This window comes from Danaus plexippus, chromosome 10 (assembly GCF_018135715.1).
Source record: "Danaus plexippus chromosome 10, MEX_DaPlex, whole genome shotgun sequence".
Classification (NCBI taxonomy): Eukaryota; Metazoa; Arthropoda; class Insecta; order Lepidoptera; family Nymphalidae; genus Danaus; species Danaus plexippus.
In genome coordinates, this window is record NC_083543.1 from 1,214,958 (window position 1) to 1,235,895 (window position 20,938).

A 20,938-nucleotide genomic window follows, 5' to 3' on the forward strand; every position below is an offset into this window, starting at 1 on the left:
AGTGACACAAATGTCACCATTTATAATTATGAATTTTCTGGGATGCTCCAGGAAATTGTCGACAAGTGTTGAACTTTGCTGTTTTTTCCTAAAGTTAGGAAATAAACCGTCTTCGGTAAGGCATTATCATATTTTAAATAAATGAATCGAAAGATTTGTATCCCTTTTTGAAAGAATTGCATTAATTTGTTCACGTGAATTTTTGAAACAGTCAAGGTTTATATGATGAAATGTACAAATATATATAATGTATTAAAAATACCTAATATTATTAAAAAAAACATTACATATACTAACATGATCTTAACACGTGCATATTATTTGTCAATCTATAAAGATTCCTCATTGTGTGGACACTAAATGTGACATAAAATAAAAGAATTAACTAGTGTTGAGTATCGAACATTCGCCTATACCTCGTGATAACAAAGGCGGATATTAGATTACTGCAGCGTACAAAGTTTATGGACGTTATATATATATAACGTATATATAAATTTACAGTTATAGAATTGAAACTCAGTCTGCCTCTGAAACATATTATATGCTGCTGGGGTTGAATATCTAGCCAGCAGTGTATATGTAACAATAAAAAGTGTTCTGTATTTATCGTAGTGCTTTTATTTTACAAAAAAAAAAAAAAACATTATAAAACAACAATCAACTATAGACTAGCCATTTTTAAAAACTTATAAAGGTACCATTAACTATTATTCTTATTACTTTTCCTATTCTATCTACATTAAAAAAAAATACAAAATTTTTAAGCTTAAAAAACATTTAGCAAACTTTTCATTATATAATAATATTTGGCACAAGATATTACTACTAAATGAGCTAGCTATATTACTGGCATCAAAAGGCACAATTATGAATACAGTTTCCTCACTCAAAGGCATCAATGAGGCATTATTATAAGATTTCAATTAAAAAAATTAATAAAATTATGAATTAAATTGGTTCTTCAACTACATACATTGCAACATCATCTCAATTTTATTTTACGAAATATATTTTAGCATTTTGTAAAAATATCAAATTAAAATTATAATTATTTGTAATCCATATAAAAATTCAAAAAAATTGCAAGCAATTCTTTTGGTTGAATCAATAGACTAGGCTACTTTTTTCTTTATTTCTAAAAGTTTTAACGTATGCAAACACCAAAACATGGCGGATATAACGTAGAACACTTGAAGTCCGGTCATAGTTGGACTGGTGCCGAGGCTTCTTGTGAGGAATGCGAGCATCGAGCAACGAAGGACTTCAAGGAACGGAGCGTATTTTGAGTTGTCGAATATCATGCCGATAATACTCAATGACGCCACGACGTAGAACACGAAAATTACGACCGATATTGGGGTCATTCCCTGAGAACAATCAAATATTGTTTAATTCAAAGTTATATAATATGTACATAATTATATCCGAAAGGAGTATGTAAAGAAGTTGACGTGTATTGGTTGACAAAGAACTAAGTGAACGGATACAGCATAATTCTCCAGACAATAAGGTTTAATATGTTAATACCACAATCATGGTAATTGTTAGAACAATCTATAATTAATATTTATTTTTATAATATATTTCTTATAATTACTTATATTACATGGGAACCCTTAATTTATTTAACCGTGCAACAATATTACAGACACCTATCCACTCAAACCTTTTCTTTTATAACAGTGGTAATATTGTAAAAAAGGATTTATATTCATACTTTTGAAGAAAAACTTTTATTGTAACCTGCTAAGCTTCATAACAAATTAACTATTCCCATAAAACTATTCTTATTTCACTATCCTCTATAATCACACGAGGTGTATTTACAAAGATCAATATTATAAGCATTAATATAATTTAAATTGTTACTATGATAATATAATTAAATTAAATACTTAAGAAATATTAAAAGAGTAATGGTGTATTAATGGCAAAAAATTAATTTATTTATTACATTTTAATAAAAAAAAAACTTTAATGGATTCAAAGAAATTCATTTCGTTAAAGCGTTCAAAAAAGGAAGGTATTAATATTTCAGTTGTCATTTTTTGTTGAAAAAATTTTTAATGAAGGAATAATTTAATGGAAGGTATTTTTTACTGACACAATTATATCAAGACACTCATTTCGCTTTGAAAAACGCTACGAGCTATTATGCGACGGAAGAGAAAATTGGTTTAATAATTGTACGAACAATTCAATTTATGAGAGAAATTATATACAAATAACATAATTCTTCCAGCACTTGGTGTGCATTCATATTATTAAGTTAGCTAACTCACCATATAGCGAGAGGCTAGCTCGAAGAACCCGTAGAGAACAAGCGAGTAGTGTAAGACAATGTAGATGTTGCACCACGATGGTAGAAATACGTCGTATTTTTCCCGATTTTCAATCTGGAAGGATATTAAGGCAACTATTAACTCTTAAGCACACTATTAAAATTTTCAATTCAAATATATAAGTTCACCCTTAATTACTTAACTACATAAATATAAAGATTTAATCTAAAGTAGAGATATGACCAGTTTATAATATAATAACGGAACTGCGTTATGTGTAGAAAAAATATTTACGTTTCAATATGTTAGTTGTAACTATATGATTGTATTCATACTCACATCCAGTTTATCATCTTCGTCTCCTAGTCTAGCTGTCCCCGGTTCCCAGCTTGGTCCCCAAACAACAGCCTTGATTTTATGCTCCAAAGTTTGAAGCCGGCGGATTTTCTCTAACACGTAACCATTGTAAAATACCTGAAAATATATATATTTTTACATTAACAACTACCAAAATTATTCGTTTTACTCTGACAATAATATAAAAGATATAAATTTTTAGGAGACAAAATGCACAGAATAAATTTACTTTAATAATATGCCTCATTATAAAGTAATAACGTGAGATATAAAACTTACATCGCTTGTATAACTTCGTATTATTCTAATAACTTGCCAACAATAGCCATTTTTAAAGACAATAAATAAACTCGTGTTTTTACTTCATTATTAAACTGTTAAACAATTATGAACATTTAAAGAACTATTAGACAAAAAGTTTTTCCTTTTGTGGTCACTAACAATGAAACAATGAAGTGCGGTTTAGGTATTTCAACAAAACTTTGTTTACTAACTTTGTGATGTTCACTCTCGTGAATTAATTAAATTACAACATGCATATAGTTATTGTTTTGTCATATTATTTATAGTTCATAACATCCCTTCAATTTTATTACAACGACGTTCAAATGACATATAAATGATAAAGCAATAAATAAATTATTTTTTATAAATACGCCAGTTTCAGAATGCCGCTCTCTTCTAGAGCTCTTATGGGCTGATATTTAAAATATAGTAGTAAAATCATTTACATTTTATGAACTTGCTAAGCAATCTAATTTAAATTTTAATTTGAATATTAAACATTCACATATTTATTGCATAATCACGAATATTCTTGTGAGTTCTAGCGTAGCCTTAACCTTACATTCTATTAAAGAAAAATAGTGTACCTGTAAGTAAAGAGGGTTGAAGGACGGCTGGTTGTATATAAGGCCATATACAATTTCTATTTTGTCAGTCTCAGGCCTGAACGTGCCGAATAGTCGATCCCATATAATGAGCACACCGCCGTAGTTCACGTCTAAGCAATATTTGTTGCTGCCTGTGGGATAAATATGGCCTTAAGCTAAAAAAATTGATCGGTATTTAAACATTATATTAAATAGAAACCATCGCCGAATTTTAGATCTGTATTTTTGTTAAGAACACATGTACGAAAAGGTGTAGAGAAAAACGTTCGAAAACTCTTTGCATGTTGTGAGATTTAGAACTTGTTTTTATAGGAAAAAAAAATTATGTTTAATTAATCGTTAAGCAGTAAAAATATTAATTTCTAAGTTACACAGAATTATTAATAATATTCAGAGAGTTATCTTAACAGGCAATGTGAAACACCCATTATGCTGCTCAGATAGACTACAGATTTAAGTTGAAATGACAAAATGAAAATTTTCTATAATATGACATTTTAACGATTAGGATACGTTTATATTATTGTAATTATTTTTCCACAGGATTTCTAACGAAATATATAGTTTCATCGTCATCATTATAATACCTGAAGTGGCAATTTTTATATCCTTTTTTAAGAGAATCCTTTTTTAGTCAAAGTTTATATTGAGAAGAATTGTACGAAGCTTTTTTTATAAGAAATGTATGAGAAATGAATTAAGTTATTTAAAATGAACGTTACACACACTATTTTTTTGACAAACAAATATTATATTACGTAAATCCGTGAAGCATCACACTGAATGTCAATTATTACATTTCTATTCTACAGTTAAGATATGGATTCGTGCATCACAGGCGGTGAAACGCAAATATCAAATACAACGTAAATACAAGTATAAAATATACAAAAACGTGTTAACTGTAAAGTAAAACGGTTTAATTTTAAAACTTTAAAGTAAAAGCCGAATTTAACTTGAATAATATCAGATAATTGTTTCTTGCTTTATAATAATTACCAGTTTGAAATGTTTTTCATAACGTTCTATATTTATTCAATCAAATAAGTTTATCTCAACTCGTGTGGGAGCTTCTACAATATAAATAATTACTTTTAGTTGATTGCTGACTTTTCATTACATTATTTTCATTACGTTATTTTACTACCAAGCCACTGTTTCCACCGACGGCTGACTAGAGCCAGATAAAAAGTAAATGACTGCAAAGGCAAATGCAATGCACAGTAAAGGCTTTTGTTAAAATAATACTTTCTGTTTAATAAATTGCATTCAAAAACTACCATGAGCTACCGATGTCCGTGAGAGTTAAAAAGAAATAGTTTACGCACCATGGTGTACTCTGTGATGGCTGGGAGTATTGAGGATGTATTCCAATGGTCCCAGGCTCTTGATTGCCTCAGTGTGTATCCAGAACATGTATAAGTAGCTGAACTGGTGATGCATAACGAATTGCGCTGGTGGTATTACCATAGCGAGCGGTAGGTAGAAGATCTGACAAGAAATAATATTTATCAGTAATTTTTCAGGCTTTAAAAAACATTGGAATTAAAATTCTGAGTTATTTAATGTATAGCATTGAAATAAGAAAAAATAGTAAATGTGAGTTTAGGAGACTCTTCTTAAAATATATAGTATTGTTTGTATAGATGTGCATGTAAATATAAAGCGTATTCTTTAAAGGGACTGTTTAGAAAAAGTTACAATACAATAAATAGTTTGTTAAGGCAGACATGCATCTTTATCAAAATATAAAGATTTTTAATTTTTTCGGGACATCAAATTATTATCATGTGTTTAATAATAACGTCTTAATTTAATTGAATCTCTCATCATCAAAGTGGTATCAGACTTACAACACATCAACAGAGAATCTTTATAGATCAGGAAGAAATATAAAAATTAACATCAACTTTTACAGAATTGTGTCAATGCAAAGCATATGCAGAACTCAGATCACACTATACATTAAGATCTCTTTGTTTATTCCTTATGGCTTTATTGTAATCTATCGCGTTATGTTATCAACTTTTTGGTAAAATACGCTTTTAAAAACTTTAAAGTATTACATCATAAATAAAAAATGTATAAATTTAAAAGGTTACCAAGGATTGAAAATTTAATTTTGTTTTTGTAAGGCGATTTTTTATGATGTTTTCACATCACATATAAAACATATTTATACTTACGAAGCCACCCCAGCCTTGTATTACAGATTGTCTGATGCCGACCCCCATATTAAAGTCTTCAGAAGTGTGATGCACTTGATGTTGGGCCCACAGAATATGAATCTCTGAATATAAAATTTCGTTTAACAATTAATCTAAAAAAATCTTAAAGAAATTTTGTCAAATGTCTACTAACTTAATTTTATATATATCGTCATGAATCATACCGTGACAAGCTCTATGCATCCAGTAGTAACAGAAGTCAACACCTAATGCTGCAGCATACCAAGTAAGCGTATTATCCCAAGGCAGGTCTACCAGTCTGTAGTTAGTGTAAATCCAGGTGTACAAGTACGATTCCCCACCGCGCCATATCAGTCTAAAAATATTGGTACATTATTATAATACTTGCTGTCAATTTGTTTATTTCGATTAGTTTTGATAGTGGGTTCGTTTTATCCTGCTGATAGAATTAAAATTATGCATATTTTTAAATATATATGCATACTGATAACTGTATTTTATTAAAATTAATGAGAGGGCTTTCACTTATTACTTGATCCTCTTTGCTAGTTATTAAATCACGTACTTAGAATTTTTTAATAACGAGCCCTAATGAAATTCATATTTAAATTTAAATTTTATATTCATGAACCGCAATGATATTGAATATATGTCTTTAATAAAAATCATTTTCAATATTTCGGTTAGATCAATTTAAAAGTTAATTTCCCAAACTCGAAGAAAACTTTTACGAAATTTGTTTTAATTATTCGAATATTGTTGTTGAGAAAACTTCCTCAGTCGGAATTGTTTTGACTTTATTTAAAGGTCATCTGTCCTTTTTTTCATTATAAGTATACATTTTCACAAATAACGATAGTTGGTGAACTTATGTTGTGTCTATGATACCCAGCAAAACCGACCCTTGGACTCATATAGCAAAACATTTAGTATTCAAAGCAACATCCATCAATGTTTCATCTTTAGTACTGCCCACTAAGTACCTATATCTATTTAGATATAGGAGTTTTTTTTATTTAAAAACTCCGCATCAAACGAGATTCATCTCAAGACCATAAAATGGAATTAGCTTAAGGCTATTATTGAATTTAATGTATAAGAAATGTGTTTAAGCTCGTATAGTCATTGTTTTTATGAAGAAAGTAATAATAAGGATAATTGTTGTATTAAAAAAAAAAATTTTTATTCAGTTTGATAATCGTATCCCTTTTATTTGCTGGTTGACTTTTACAAATAAACCATTATAGCTTTATATCTTAAAGAACGCCTAAGTAACCTCTTGTGACATTGTGTTTTTATATCAATGATATAACCGCTAAGTGTGATAAATGGACACAGGATTTGTTTTTTGTTATGTACATAGTTGATTGCATGTCTTACCTGCCACATTCGAGGAATATTCCATGGGATATACTTGTGATACCATCGTTTAGTCTGATGCCCTTCTTGCCTTCTAATCTTAAAACTATGTGTTCAATTATCATGAACAATAAAAAATATGGATACGACTGAAACAATAAAAAAATACATTTTTAATTAGAACATTCTTTATTCCTTTACTTTTATTTTATGACATGAAATAATTTTAAGACTAACTCTTAAACATATAATTTATATAATGAAGGTAAAACAATTATTATAAAAGTTATGTAAATTAATGAAATATATATATATAATAAATTATGTAAAAGGAGCCATAATAAATATTAAAGATATAACAATCATCGCTGGCAATAAATGTAATATGGGATAAATCTCAAATAGATAAAAATAAATTTGTTTATAATGTGCGATGGTAAAACCTGATAAATGTTGACATACTTTTATAATCTAAAATCAGTTTGTTGATAGAGAAGCTGTTTTATAATTAAAGTTTATTAATAGACCAATTACGTATCACAAAATAGCTTTGAAGTTGAAAGACGAATGATTTAAAACGATATTAATTTACACAAAGTATCTGGTTCCTAATGTGGCGAAACCGTCACAGTGACACCGCGGTCTACTCAACATAGGGATGTGTATGAAAATAGCATGAAGTAGAAAATTCTTCACGTCGTTTCTCAATAAAAGTCACCTTATATGATCTAAATATATTAAAATAAAATTCTTTAATTGTTTCTACCTTTGTAATGAAAAAAGTTTTCAAAATTTTTTTTTCGTAAAATTACCTAAATAAGACTAGTCTACTATTTCTTGGAAATGCGTCTAATTTTATAGTGTTATATATTAATAAAAACTTTTAATAAAGTTATAAACGTTGTGAGATATGTAGAATTTGTAAAGTATTTTTGTTTCTTAACTGACACAGCTTGTTTCTAAAAAAAAGTGTTAAAAAATTTATCTCGTCCGTTCATAGTACAGCATAATATATATACATATATATAATTTATTTAACATTGACTAAATGATACAAAAAATTTAATTATCAACATGTTAACAACGTCTGTCCTTAAAGAAAGAGATAGTTAATAAATTGTTTACAAATTTCTCAATATTATTTTATAGAAGGTGTATTGCTTTTATCTCCACTAACGGAAGTAAAACATTCTTTACAAAAAAAGGCATTGTTTTTATTATTTATTAAAATATATCCGACAAGTGATTGTTTTTTTACATTATAATGATATTAATTTTACTGTTCAGTGATGTTCTCTGCCTGCTACCATACTTGAGGTGCAATTTATGTAATTATAGACGGTTCCTAATTTTTATTGGGAGCTTTCTTTAAGTCCATACAAGTACATGATATTTAACTTTGATTTTGTGTTATATAAAAACATCTTCGGCTTTCTATCACAAAAAAATATTTTATAATGAAAATATATGAGGATTATTATAGTCTCCAGGCTTTGCTTCTTTGTAAAGACAATACATATTATTTATTTACTCATTGTAAATAGAATTTTTAGAAGCACACTACAAGTTTTTTAAATATTTTTTTTCATGGCAACCCTATTCTTGTAAATTGATATCGTAAATGTAACGATCATTAAGTAACAAGATTGTGGGAAGCTTCCTGTAAGACGACCTTAATGAAGTTAATATTAATTCAAAATATTAAGAAAATATTTTTTATACTTTTTATAGCTACCGTATAATTTTTGTGCTGGTTCTTAAATGCAACAACAGCGAGACACATTCACTTTGCTACTTGAATTGTACTTTATGAGAAAACATTGAAATGTTTACTAAAAAACTTTATACACTTGGATGTACTTCTTATTGAATCTTTTTTTACGATGTAATTGAGCTTGTATGTATATTATAATTTTATAAATTATTTATGAAAAGTTGAATAAGAAATACATTTTAATTCATAGTATGAAGTTTTCGCTCATTCATTATTTATTTTGATTCAGTACTATTCATTCAGGTGACTTAAATGAGAGCCTCGTGTTTGAAAATTTTTCTATAAACATGGAATATTATAAGGTTATTAACTCTCAACATATCAAGAGTATGTCACATAATGTTTACATTTGCCGCATCTTATATAATATATTATATTATCAATTGAAGCTAAGAACGTGATCATATTATATTACAACAATGTTAACAGTTACAACATTAAATAAAACATTTAACCGCACAAGTAATTTTATATATTAATATTTATTAATAGATCATTACAGACATTTGAAGCTGATTCAGCTCTTGTTAAATATGCCTGATTTGAAAAAAAAAATTAACATTGCGCAATGAATTTATTAAACTTGTTTTTGACTAATTACGCAAAATGTTACAAATGAGAATAACTTTTGTAAATACTGAGCGATAACAAACTTATCTGTGAATAAATTGCTATCATTATATGAATAAATGTGTTGATATTGTTGAAGGAATGTATGTACTATTGTCAATATTAGTTTTACATTGTAAAACATGCTTGTTTATACCCGCTACTTCGTCGGTGTAAATTTTAAAAAAAAAACAGTTAATTTTGTAGACATAAATATAATATATCTATACTAATCACATGCTGCGCGGGATTCAAACGAAATACAATTTTACACACAACGTTTTTGAAGAAATTATAATTTATATGGTATTCTGATTTCAAAGCTACATTTCCGAAAGTTTCATAAAATCCCTTTAGTAGTTTTTTATTTAAAACATCCATACATTCAACCGTTCTCATTGACTTTATCATTTATAATAAAAGACTGACTGATTATTTTAGTCAAAAAGTTTTAAAAACCACATCTAAACAACAATATAAGACAGGCCTTAAATTGATTGATATTCTATTTACTTATAACGTCCTCACATATTGAAAGATAAAAAAAAGCTTGTAAGATGCCCCTAATATAATAAAACAAACCGTACTAGTAACTTTTTACAATCTGAAATCAAAACAAACTACTTCAGGGAAATTCGAAAAGAATTAATTTTAAGTTACCTCAAATGGTAGCTACAATTTATAATTACTAATAAAATATTAATATAGTATTCATATTTAATATCTTACCTGTCTAAAAAAGTTAGGCACATCTTCCGACTTCTCGTATAGCGTCTCTTGGGGAGAGTGGATGTAGAACAGTCTGCCAATACCTTTCATGTGGTCGGTGACCACGTCTGAAAATCCGTAATCAGATGTCGCATTCGCAAGACTCATATCTGCCATGTTGAATCCTGAAACAATGCATACCAGTGTCATTTATCTTAACGTATCTTAACGTATTATTTTAAATAAGGTGAAAGTTGCTTAAAATTTTAAAAATTTTCACATTACTCCTTTGTTTATTAACCGATAGAGATTTTAATTTAATTTCTTTCACTTAAGAAGCTATTTAAAAACCAATTCATTAGACGCTGTAGTCGGACGAAATGAGTGCGCCCCGTACTCTGTTAAATATAATCTTAAAAATACAATCTTTTTAATTATTTAACTTACCTACTAAAATTAATTTGATTACAAAATATAATATTGAGAAAATTAATAAACTATAAAAAATTCTTATAACATATTTAGAATAGGGGTTGAAATTTTACATTAATAAGTATTTGAATGAACAAAAGACTTTTCAATTCGTGTCTTGTTTGTAATAAATAATTATTTTTTTTTTTTATCTTACTTCAGGATAAAGAGATTTATGTAACAAATTGAAATGATTCCTTAAAATATTCCAGTTTTATTACACTGAGATTGAGAAGTGTAAAAACTCAACAGGAAAAAGTTAAGTCAAAAGCCAGCAGCACTGCTTAATAACTTAAAGTGAGTTTAAAAGTAATCCGAAGAATACTGGCTCTTTATGATAGCAACTTTTTTTAAACAAGAATGAATCTCTGAGTTTTAACAAGTATTTATGATGTTTTTATATCAGAAGACCTTAAAATAAACGTGTTATATATTTAGCAATTTTTTTTTAAATACTTATTTCACTACTACACTATACACTTAATGTAAGATTAAATTTGCTAGAAAGGTCCGTAACATGAAATTAAGTCTTGTGATAAATCATGATTTCCAAACATTATATAAAAAATAAAAACTTTTTTTTCGTATTTTTAAGTAAACGTATATTCTGACCTTAATAATTGTACATCGAGGCAACATTTTACATACGTTATATAAATTAATATGTTCCTCATTCAACATTTCGTAACATAGCTTAAATTTAAAAAAAATATATATTTTTAAAAGTTGAAATTATTCAAGGAACATAAATCATCTTAAAAAATAGAATTGTTCATTAACTTTTGTTAGAAAAACACATTCTAAAACATTCTGATAAAATAAAATGAAAATAAATGAACAAAAATTATAGCCAGAATAAAACTTATAAATGGATGAGTGACATTTATTTGACGAGAAGTTTTTAAATAAAATATTTTTATATCGGTTACTTATAATCAATTTATAAATATAGACGAACATAATCTGTTTATAAACCAGTTATCGCATTGATACGAAGTAATTGTTTTACAAAAACTCCCACAAGGCCTATCATATAAGTTGAATAAATTGTATAAATGTTTCCAAAGCAACTTTTTCTTCTATAACGACGAGTTTTGTACTATGCAAACAGAAACAAGAAAATATGTCAGTGCGAAATAAATATTGTGACTATATATGTACATACAATTTCAAATATTCAATTTATTATTAAATGCAACTGTTATAAGGAGCCAAGCTATTTCTATGAGGGATGGCGTAGAAAGCTAGTTTGTATTGAAGCCTGTTTTTCTTACGATATTCTATTCTCGTCATTTCAATCCAGTAGAACAGGTCTACATGAGCTCGAAAAACTAGATTCTAGAGTAATAGGATCAATATGTTTATTCATTATTTGATAAAATTTTCAAACAACATTTTACTATTTGCAGACATATAAATAGTCAAAGTAATTTTATACCTTATCATGAACACACAAGATCTATTCTTATATATCAATTCCTCAATGCTCAAATTATCGTGGTTATAAGTATTTTATTCCACTACAATTTTCATTTTTCAATCTCACATCAGTTATTACAGACGATATCTTAATAAAAAAATTACAATGTAACAATTTGCATTATCTAAGTATTATGGCGACTTTGATTGCCACATGTGAGAGTTATCAGTTGTTATTAACATTTGATTTGATTAAACTTCATACATGTGTGTGTGTGTGTGCATGTGTGTGTTTTGAATACTTCTTCATAATGTGAAGGTAATGGGCAAATCGATACAAAAAGCGAAATTATATAAAGAATTGTTTTGTAATAAAACTTAAGCAAAGGTTACAAACACTTGTATGTCAGATTGATATACAATCGGATTACTTTATCGGCCACTTCTTTTTTACTCATATTAAACCAATTGTCATTTAAAAAATATTACTTACATGAAAAAGGAAGCACAATTTTTAAGTAAAAAAATTAAGCCGTGTATATAAAAAACGTGACACCGAAATTGTCTTTTAATAAAAATTTAATTAATATTAATTAAAGCAACCAGCAAATAACTTGAAACCTTAATATGTCTAGAACATAATTATAGCTATTCAAAAACAGGCTACAACACATATACCAACTTATGTATTTCTCAATTCAAAGGTTTTGCAACAAATACAAATTCATGGTCAAACATAATAAATTAAGTTATTCTTGGACAGAATTCATAAAACGATCTAAAGACAAGGTGCGGCGTTAAAAAATAAAGAATTGTAGATTCAATTGTTGTTTAAATTTAAGAGACGTTGTGATGTTTAGTAATTATTGAATAAAATCTTTCCTTGTTCCTTGTTTTTATTTAAAGCACGTGTATAAAATACATGTGTACTTCAACTGCAATAACAACACATTGAAAGGTCATTCAACCGAGCGCATGCAATCGATACACCCGCATGTTTAACGTACAGTCGGATTGCTTTCGTTTAAAGTTCATGCACAACGTCCAATTCAAATACTAGATGTAACACTATCTAAGTTATGTATAGCTATGAAACATATTATAAAAATACCCATAATATTGTTTCAACCATCGAAGCAAAGTTTGACTAAATACTCTATTGAAAGTTCAAATACAAAATAAAAGTTATATATAATAGTATCTTGAGTAAATATTCATTTCTTATTTAATATTAGCAATAAAATTTTCAAGATAAAGATGGTGAAGTGCAGAATATGTGTTTTATTATGGCATAAGAAAATTATGTATGCATGCATGTTTTCAAAGTTAAATATAGCATTTTAAATTATCATCGAATTTTACATATAATTAAAGAATATTTCATACATATGTTTTCAGACTTACCAGTATATATAAATGTTAACTACCTATGAGACTAAAAATAATAATACCTTGTATGATTACTGTTGTATTAAAAGATACTAAAAGTGTTTTGATAACATTATCAAATAAAAAATATATATCATCACAATTGATTATATATAAAAAAAAATATATACTTACTTATATGATAAAATTCACTAAAAAATCAATCAAACATTGTCCAGTGCATGTAACAATAATGTGTTGATTAAATAATGTCCAAAAATTTTTTTAATTCGTATATAATATGTCGCACGCGCGCGTCAGTACGACTGTAAGTATCACGACACGCTGAGCTCGCCGTAGGTTTTATTTGTATAAATAGCCGACATTAATAAGGTAAGCAAATTAACTCAGCGTCGCTGCCAATAGTTTTAATAGACATGTACCCTTGCTGTTATGGATTTTTTTGTTTGTTGATAAAATGATAATGTGATTCTGAAAAATAAGAACATAATAGATACGCAATAGTAATGAATAAATCTAATGCAGGTTTATTTGAATATAGTATTCAAACAGTTATATAGAATTTGCGTATTCGATTTTTATGAATAGGTATTTTGTAATGATAATATTCGTTATTTTTTAGTTTAAAAGTATTCAATACTCTCATTACGATCTGTGTTTCGTTCAGACCATTCATTCAACCGGTTAAATATAAACGGCGCTGCAAAAAACTATCACCTTGAGATATAATAAGTATTGTCAATAACAAGTGAAACTACGATAGAAACCGTTACTTTTATATATTATGAAATAGAAACAATATATATATTGTTTACGAATATATATATATATATTTTAAACATGTTACTATTATTTCTTCTAAGTCTAATTTGTTTTTTATAAAAATTAATCTTTTATTTAAATACTTCTTATTTAATTATGAAGAATTTTAACTATGTCCTGGCCGTCCTGGCCATACATAAAATATTATCAGCACTATTAAAATAATTCAAAATAGTAATTACTTTATGATAATTTAATAGAGATGTTTATTTAAGAATAGTTATGGATATTAAGATTTTCTCTTCATTTTGTTTATTCAACCCTGACTGCATCATAAGCAGTTAATTCCTCTTTACATATTTTGATATTAATGTAATATAAATAAATATGGCATCTCGAATATTCTTAGTTATTTTATTTTTCGATGACATTTCTGTACTATGTGTATGTGTGTATGAACCTTCAAAAAATACTTCCACAGATTATTGTGCACATGAAATGAAAATTGTATTTTTTTTTTAAATAACGCTTTTTTATTTACCTATTTTTTAATCTAGAAATATATTCTTAATTGAACGGAAGTTTACTAGATTTAATCGTTAAAATAGAATTAAAAACAAATAATAAATAAATTAACAATGACATTTCAATTAAACAATTATCGGGTGAAGAAATTCTTTGAAACAAAACGATAGTATTGTATCAGATTATTGTGTAATATTTTGTAATTTATACAATATTTAAAAAAAATTATATTTTAGAAAAAATCTTTGCAATTTACACACACACACACACACACATCTTTTTTTCAGTCAACAGTGTTGTTGTTGTATTGAAAATATATTTTCTGTCTGCTTATCTAAATATACATGTATAAAAGAAACAAATCGTAAAAAAGATATCGCTTAAATCAATCCAATTATTTTACCTTTCTTAATATCATAAAATCGCTTAGAAAAAGGTTTTAGTGATAAGATCGAAAATGTATATATATATAATCGTATATTTATATAATGTATCTTTACTAGTGACATAAATTATACAATATTTATAAAATTTATAAATCTTTATAAAAATATATGTTACGCACATAAGACAAACTTATACTACAGGTGTCAGAATGTTATATCGAGACTCGTTGTACTTAAAAAAACAATACACGCATTTAATGTCAAACCAAGAAATGTTTATTTAAATAAAATATAAAAAACCGTACAGAAGTATACGATAATAAAAAATTAAGATAACAAGGATACAGTAGCGTGAACAGAGGAAGACATATTCTGTTGCTAGCTAAAGATTCTAATATTTTATATAATTACATAAATCGATACTAAAGTTATATAAATGATTATAGCTGTTAATCAGTAGGTAAACGTTGGGAACCACTTTGTATGCAGCGACAGAGTGACAAACTTGTTTTGGAATCTTGATTACAATATTAGAAGAACGGAACAGGTTTAGGATTGTTTACGTTATTTAATGTAACAACAAAACAAACAGCATGACCAAGGACATATTGGTTTCGAGTTATTTCGAGAAATTCTCTTAACTTGTTTGGATTAAAGCAAACATATTTTAATGTAATGGTTTTCGGCAGACGGAATGTTTCACTAGCAACTATTCAGAGATCACTTGCTGTATATACACAGTTCAACATTTTTGCTTGTTTAGTTTTGCTGGCATGAATTATTTTATGATTGTATTTGAGTAATTTCTATTCAGGTAAATTTATATCATAATTTACAGAACAATATTTACTTTACCTTGAGATAAAGCAAATTACAAATACTTTCCCTGAAATATTATTTGGTTTAGCGCGTTTACTTAAGTCATAGCAGCGTTCGGATCTATGGTTTGTAATATCTTCGTTGTATTTATAATTTGCTTTTTTTAATTTCCAAATAATTTGGAATTGGAATCAATAAAATTTACGTTTTTTTGTATCTAAAGAGTTTTCAGACCAACATGGGAAACCTTAACACTTCTGTAACGCCACCAACATATTGAACTAGTATCTGTTATATATAATGATATTTAAAAACAAAAGAAAAAAGAACCAACATTAGACAGGGAAACAAAAAATATGTGAGTAGTTGTTTATGTTTAATAGATTAATAAACAACAGATAAACTAAAAACGCAAAGACTATAAGAAGTGAATTTTTTGTTTGAGTATTGCTTAATATGTTATGCGTTGTCGCAATTAGAATTGCTTAACCGGATTATTAAAAAATGTTCAAAGAATCAAGGTACAAAATAATGGTATGGAATAAATTATGACTTTATTTGAAAATCATTTGAAATTTCACTAAAATTTGTACCTTTAAAGATGTGTAATTCTCACCAGCTCTAACTGTTATACATTTTGTGTATTCTTTATTTTGTCAAGTATAGATTATCTAAACTAAAATGACGCGCCCCTTTACTTTTGTATTTGATTTAGATGTGACAGTGCAAATATTAATAACAATAATAATAATAATTTGTTTATTTGAGTCAATTTGCAGTCCATTAATGATGGACGATTATATGTGTGGGAGCATCGACTGTTTCATAAACTGTGACTTGTATTCAAACATATCGGTGGACTAGTCACGTGCGAAGTCCCATAACGTTAAATGTATGGAGCAGCTCTAACGCGTTATATGACATGATTTAATGACTATATTTTTAATGGATGAGTTGTTTTAAGTTTTTAAGTATGTATTTAGAGAGACCTGAGATTTTTTCGAAGTATTTATTTTACAGTTCAATTTAGTTTCATATGACAATAAAAAATAATTTAAATTAACAAATAATTTCAGCTATTATAGTAGAAAAAAATTAGTTGAATTCTTTATCCATGTCAAAATATTGTTTTACTATTTCTTTTTAGTCGACATGCTGATGGTTCTTTTGCGATCGAATGATGCGTGCTCCTACGTTTGTGTCTAACGACTGAATGACCAATCATAGCAACATTTTTGTGCGTATTGCGTACATATTATTATTTTTTTGTCTGTGTAAATCCACTAGTGGGGCGCGTCATTTTAATTTAGACAATCTATACTGTCACTAAAGTGTTTATTATGAGTAACCTTGTATTATTTACTATATTAGATTGTATATGTCGAAGTACGGTTCAAGGTTGGTTATTAGAATTCGAGTGCCATTACAATTTGTTTTCGTTTCTTTTTAAAAATTGTAACCGCTGAACAGATAAAAAATATAGCTGTCATTTTGAAAGCAATTTTTTTCAACCGTTATAGTTTTTTGAAAATAAAAGGAAAACAGAGTAAACTAGATTTTCAAATATTCGAGCAATGAAACTTGAAAACTAAGATATTTAAAAGTAATTATTATTAAGGATTCATTTTAAGCTACTAGTTTGTTATTTAAAGTTTTTTTTTTCTAAGGATACCCACTGTCATCTATACCTTTAATAAATCTGTAGAGAGGTAAACTCTGTACATGAAATATTTTTTCAAAATAACTATCGGAGGGTGATTAGTAATAGATACTGATGCACAAATGCAATCAGTATAATTTTTGTCTGTCTGTTTGTTCTTTACAGAAAAATGAGACGAAACCTCTTAGCATTCAATGGATTCACCGTGCGGGTGCCGGGTCCATTGCGTTGCAGGGAGTGGAGCTTCAACAGTGCCTGGGACTTGCGACCCAGGTGTAGGTTTAAGGGGCCCCTAACTAACGCGCGTTAAACGCTCACCTCCACTGTCCAAGCTCCTCTCCCTACCTAACCATATTTGAAAAGAACCTACTAGGGCTGCCTTCGAAGTACGTTCCAAGAACGAATTGATGTGAGTTCTGGACAGGCCCAAGTCTTTTAGCAGGTTGTAGAGAGATTTAGCCGTTATACCTCTCGCTCCCACTTCTACCGCGTATAAATCCACGACGAACCTATTTCGAGTGAGTTCGTTTGTGAGCTCGTAATATTTGTTGACCTTGATGGTATGGTCTTTGGGGATGTTGGTTTCCCAAGGAACCGTAAGCTCTATCATCACAACGCGCTTTAAGATTCGCGAATACATAAATATGTCTGGTCTGGAGGCCGACGCACAAATATCCTCGGGGATTTTGTATTGTTTTTCATACGTATCCATCATTATAGTCCAATCCGTAGCCGCTTTAAGGATGGAGTAAGGCTTAACATTTGTTTTTATAGCCCTAGTGCCCTCTCTCACAAAACCTACTGATCGCTCGTTTGTGGTTATACCTTTTTGCGCTCTGGCTACCGAAAGACTAACCGCTTCACGTATGATTTCCAGAACCCTATCGTGACGACGCGAGTATTGACCGCTATCGAGGAGTACCCTACATCCCACTAACAAGTGCCTAGCAGTTCCAACTGCCTTCCCACAGATATAGCAAGTCTTTTCGGTACCTTTACCCCATCTTACTAAATTACTCTGATCTGGGAGAGTCATCTGGAACGCATTGAGATAGAATTTTAGCAATGCTGGCGACCAATCATGGATTAAGGTGCGCCATTTTAGTGCTAATGGGATGCAAAAATCTCCTATGTCTAACCACTCGTTCTGCATTTCTAAACTTATTGCATGGATCTTATATTTATCATTCTCGTCTTGTCGAATAAAAGACTTCAATATATCCGTATCTTGGACCTTCCTACTTGATCCTAACCCTACTCTGTTACTTTGCGCTCCTATCATAAACTGCTTGTGGAATTGAAGCCTTGACTCTAGCTCTGGGGCATCTTTGTCTTTTGGGAGCGATGTAACGACGTCATCCTGGGATTTCCCCAAGATGTACCTCTTGGAAACTCTCAGGTGTTTATAGAGCTCCGATGGCCTTTTTAGACTCATCCCAAAACTATTGCGATCCCTAAATAAAGCCGATGAATCAGCCGTTAGCGCGAGCCCGAGCCACAACTTCAACATCTTTATGACGCCTGCATCTAACTTTGACAAAAGGGTTTTATTAAAATCATAAACGAGGAAAGGCCAATTTAAACGTGAAGTTAGATAATTATCGTAGATCCAAGCTTTTTTAACGTTACTGATCTGTTGGCTATCTACCTTGTTGAGATCGTTCAAAAAGCTATCTACTATACCTTCCAAAGATGGAGTACGACCTATATTATCAATCTTCCGACCGAGAAATTTAAATGGTGCATTTTCTGTAACCGTAGAAATGCATTGACCGCCTAACGATAATCCCGGATCGTATGAGGTGTATCTTGTACTCCGCCTACCGAGACACAGACAGTGACATTTACTTGGTTTTGTCCTCAATCCATCGGTCCACTCACAGAATCTATCCACTTCATCTAATAGTACTTGACAGTGTTTGGGGTTACGTGTCAGTATTGCGAGATCGTCAGCGAAGGCTAAAATGGATTCCGTGTATTTATTATTAAACTTGAACCGATACCCCCATTTTTTCTCGTTGCTGGTTAATTTATCTACTAAGATGTTAATTACAATATTAAATACAATTGGAGATAAACAGCAACCTTGAAATAGTCCTACATTGTAACTAAAAGTTTTTGAATGGCCTTCTTTAGTTGTTATAGAAAACTTTAATTTTGAGTAATACGACGCGATCATATCAGTAACTAGGGGCGGAAAGTTGTACCATCTCAGCGCGAATAGCATCAATTCGTGTTGTATCGACCCGAACGCATTCTCTAAGTCTATCCAACAAACTGTAATTTGCCTCTCGCTTTTCCTAGCATCTTTTAAACTCTCCGACAGCAAAGTGTTGTGTTCTAGGCATCCAGAAATTCCGGGTAAAAACCCTTTCTGGTGATTTGGCCTAAAATACCTGTTGCTCAGCATGAATCGCGTCATTCTCGTTTGTAGAACTGAGAAAAAGATTTTGGATATAGTATTTGTTAAGGCTATCGGTCTAGTATCTTTTGGATCTGTGACTCGATCTTTTTTGGGAATGAGGACAAAAATTGCTTTCCCGAAGCACTCCGGGATTTGCTTCCTTGACCAGATTTTATCGTATATATATGTGAGATGTTTACGAACCGATGGACATTTTTTAAAGACTATATATGGGATACCATCGGGTCCCGGCGCAGATTTAGACGATTTTTTCTTTATCTGAATACTTATCTCATCTAGCGTTGGTGGAATGCCGTGGAAATCGAAACGAGGAATTCCAGGTTTTTGTTCGTTGGGATCCGCATAGAGTCTTACACTTTTAGGCACTTCGTATGTGCTCTTAAAATGATCGTAAATTTGTTCATTGGTCAAGAGAAGCTGTCCGCGTTCTTTCTTAAAAATGGTTTTCGAATACTCAAAAGGGTTTTTATCAAAATCTACTTCCTGTTTTGCCCGGTCAAAATTATCGCGATTTTCTGCGGTTTGCGCCGATATTCCTTGAATTAATTTTAGAATCGATCTTAACGCCCTAGCTAGTTGATGACTAAGGTGATTGTCGCCTAGGGCTTTGGCTATACGTAGATTTTTTATTAATTCCCGTTTTTTCCTCCTCATTTTTATCTTGAAAGAATTGTCTTTATTTTTGCGAGCGTAATGATTTCGAGGTGGATATTGCTCGTTAAAGTAGTCGTAAATAGTATTTTGGAAAGTTTCTACTCGCGAGTTCAATTCCTGCTTCGAGCCCGGATGCTCTAACAGGTCCGCTAAATTGTCGTCATGAACTTTCCAAGTCGATTGTTTCATGTTTGGAATGCTAAGACGTGTCCGGATGTCAATGGACTCCTGGTAGTTTCCAGTTAATGGTTCAC

At 29.5% G+C, this 20,938-nt stretch overlaps 1 protein-coding gene across 1 annotated transcript; it reads right to left on the reverse strand.

Moving 5' to 3' along the window:
- Positions 1-631: 631 nt before the first annotated feature.
- On the reverse strand, positions 632-13,784 carry LOC116766937 (alkylglycerol monooxygenase-like). Its single transcript, XM_032657084.2, has 10 exons — positions 13,628-13,784; positions 10,196-10,359; positions 7,105-7,232; positions 5,928-6,079; positions 5,722-5,825; positions 4,864-5,026; positions 3,515-3,666; positions 2,625-2,759; positions 2,286-2,399; positions 632-1,370 (listed from the first exon to the last, which is right to left on the reverse strand). Exons 2-10 carry the CDS (start codon positions 10,349-10,351, stop codon positions 1,116-1,118), a joined length of 1,359 nt encoding a protein of 452 aa, XP_032512975.2. The 5' UTR covers positions 10,352-10,359; positions 13,628-13,784; the 3' UTR covers positions 632-1,115.
- Positions 13,785-20,938: the final 7,154 nt, after the last annotated feature.

Excerpts from the sequence above, each read along its gene's own strand:
- LOC116766937 (XM_032657084.2), bottom strand. The coding sequence starts at position 10,351 with ATGGCAGATATGAGTCTTGCGAATGCGACATCTGATTACGGATTTTCA. Across the intron at positions 5,826-5,927 it reads GATGCATAGAGCTTGTCACG|AGATTCATATTCTGTGGGCC; the intron begins GTATGATTCATG and ends TTTTATATTCAG. Across the intron at positions 1,371-2,285 it reads AGCTAGCCTCTCGCTATATG|GGAATGACCCCAATATCGGT; the intron begins GTGAGTTAGCTA and ends GATTGTTCTCAG.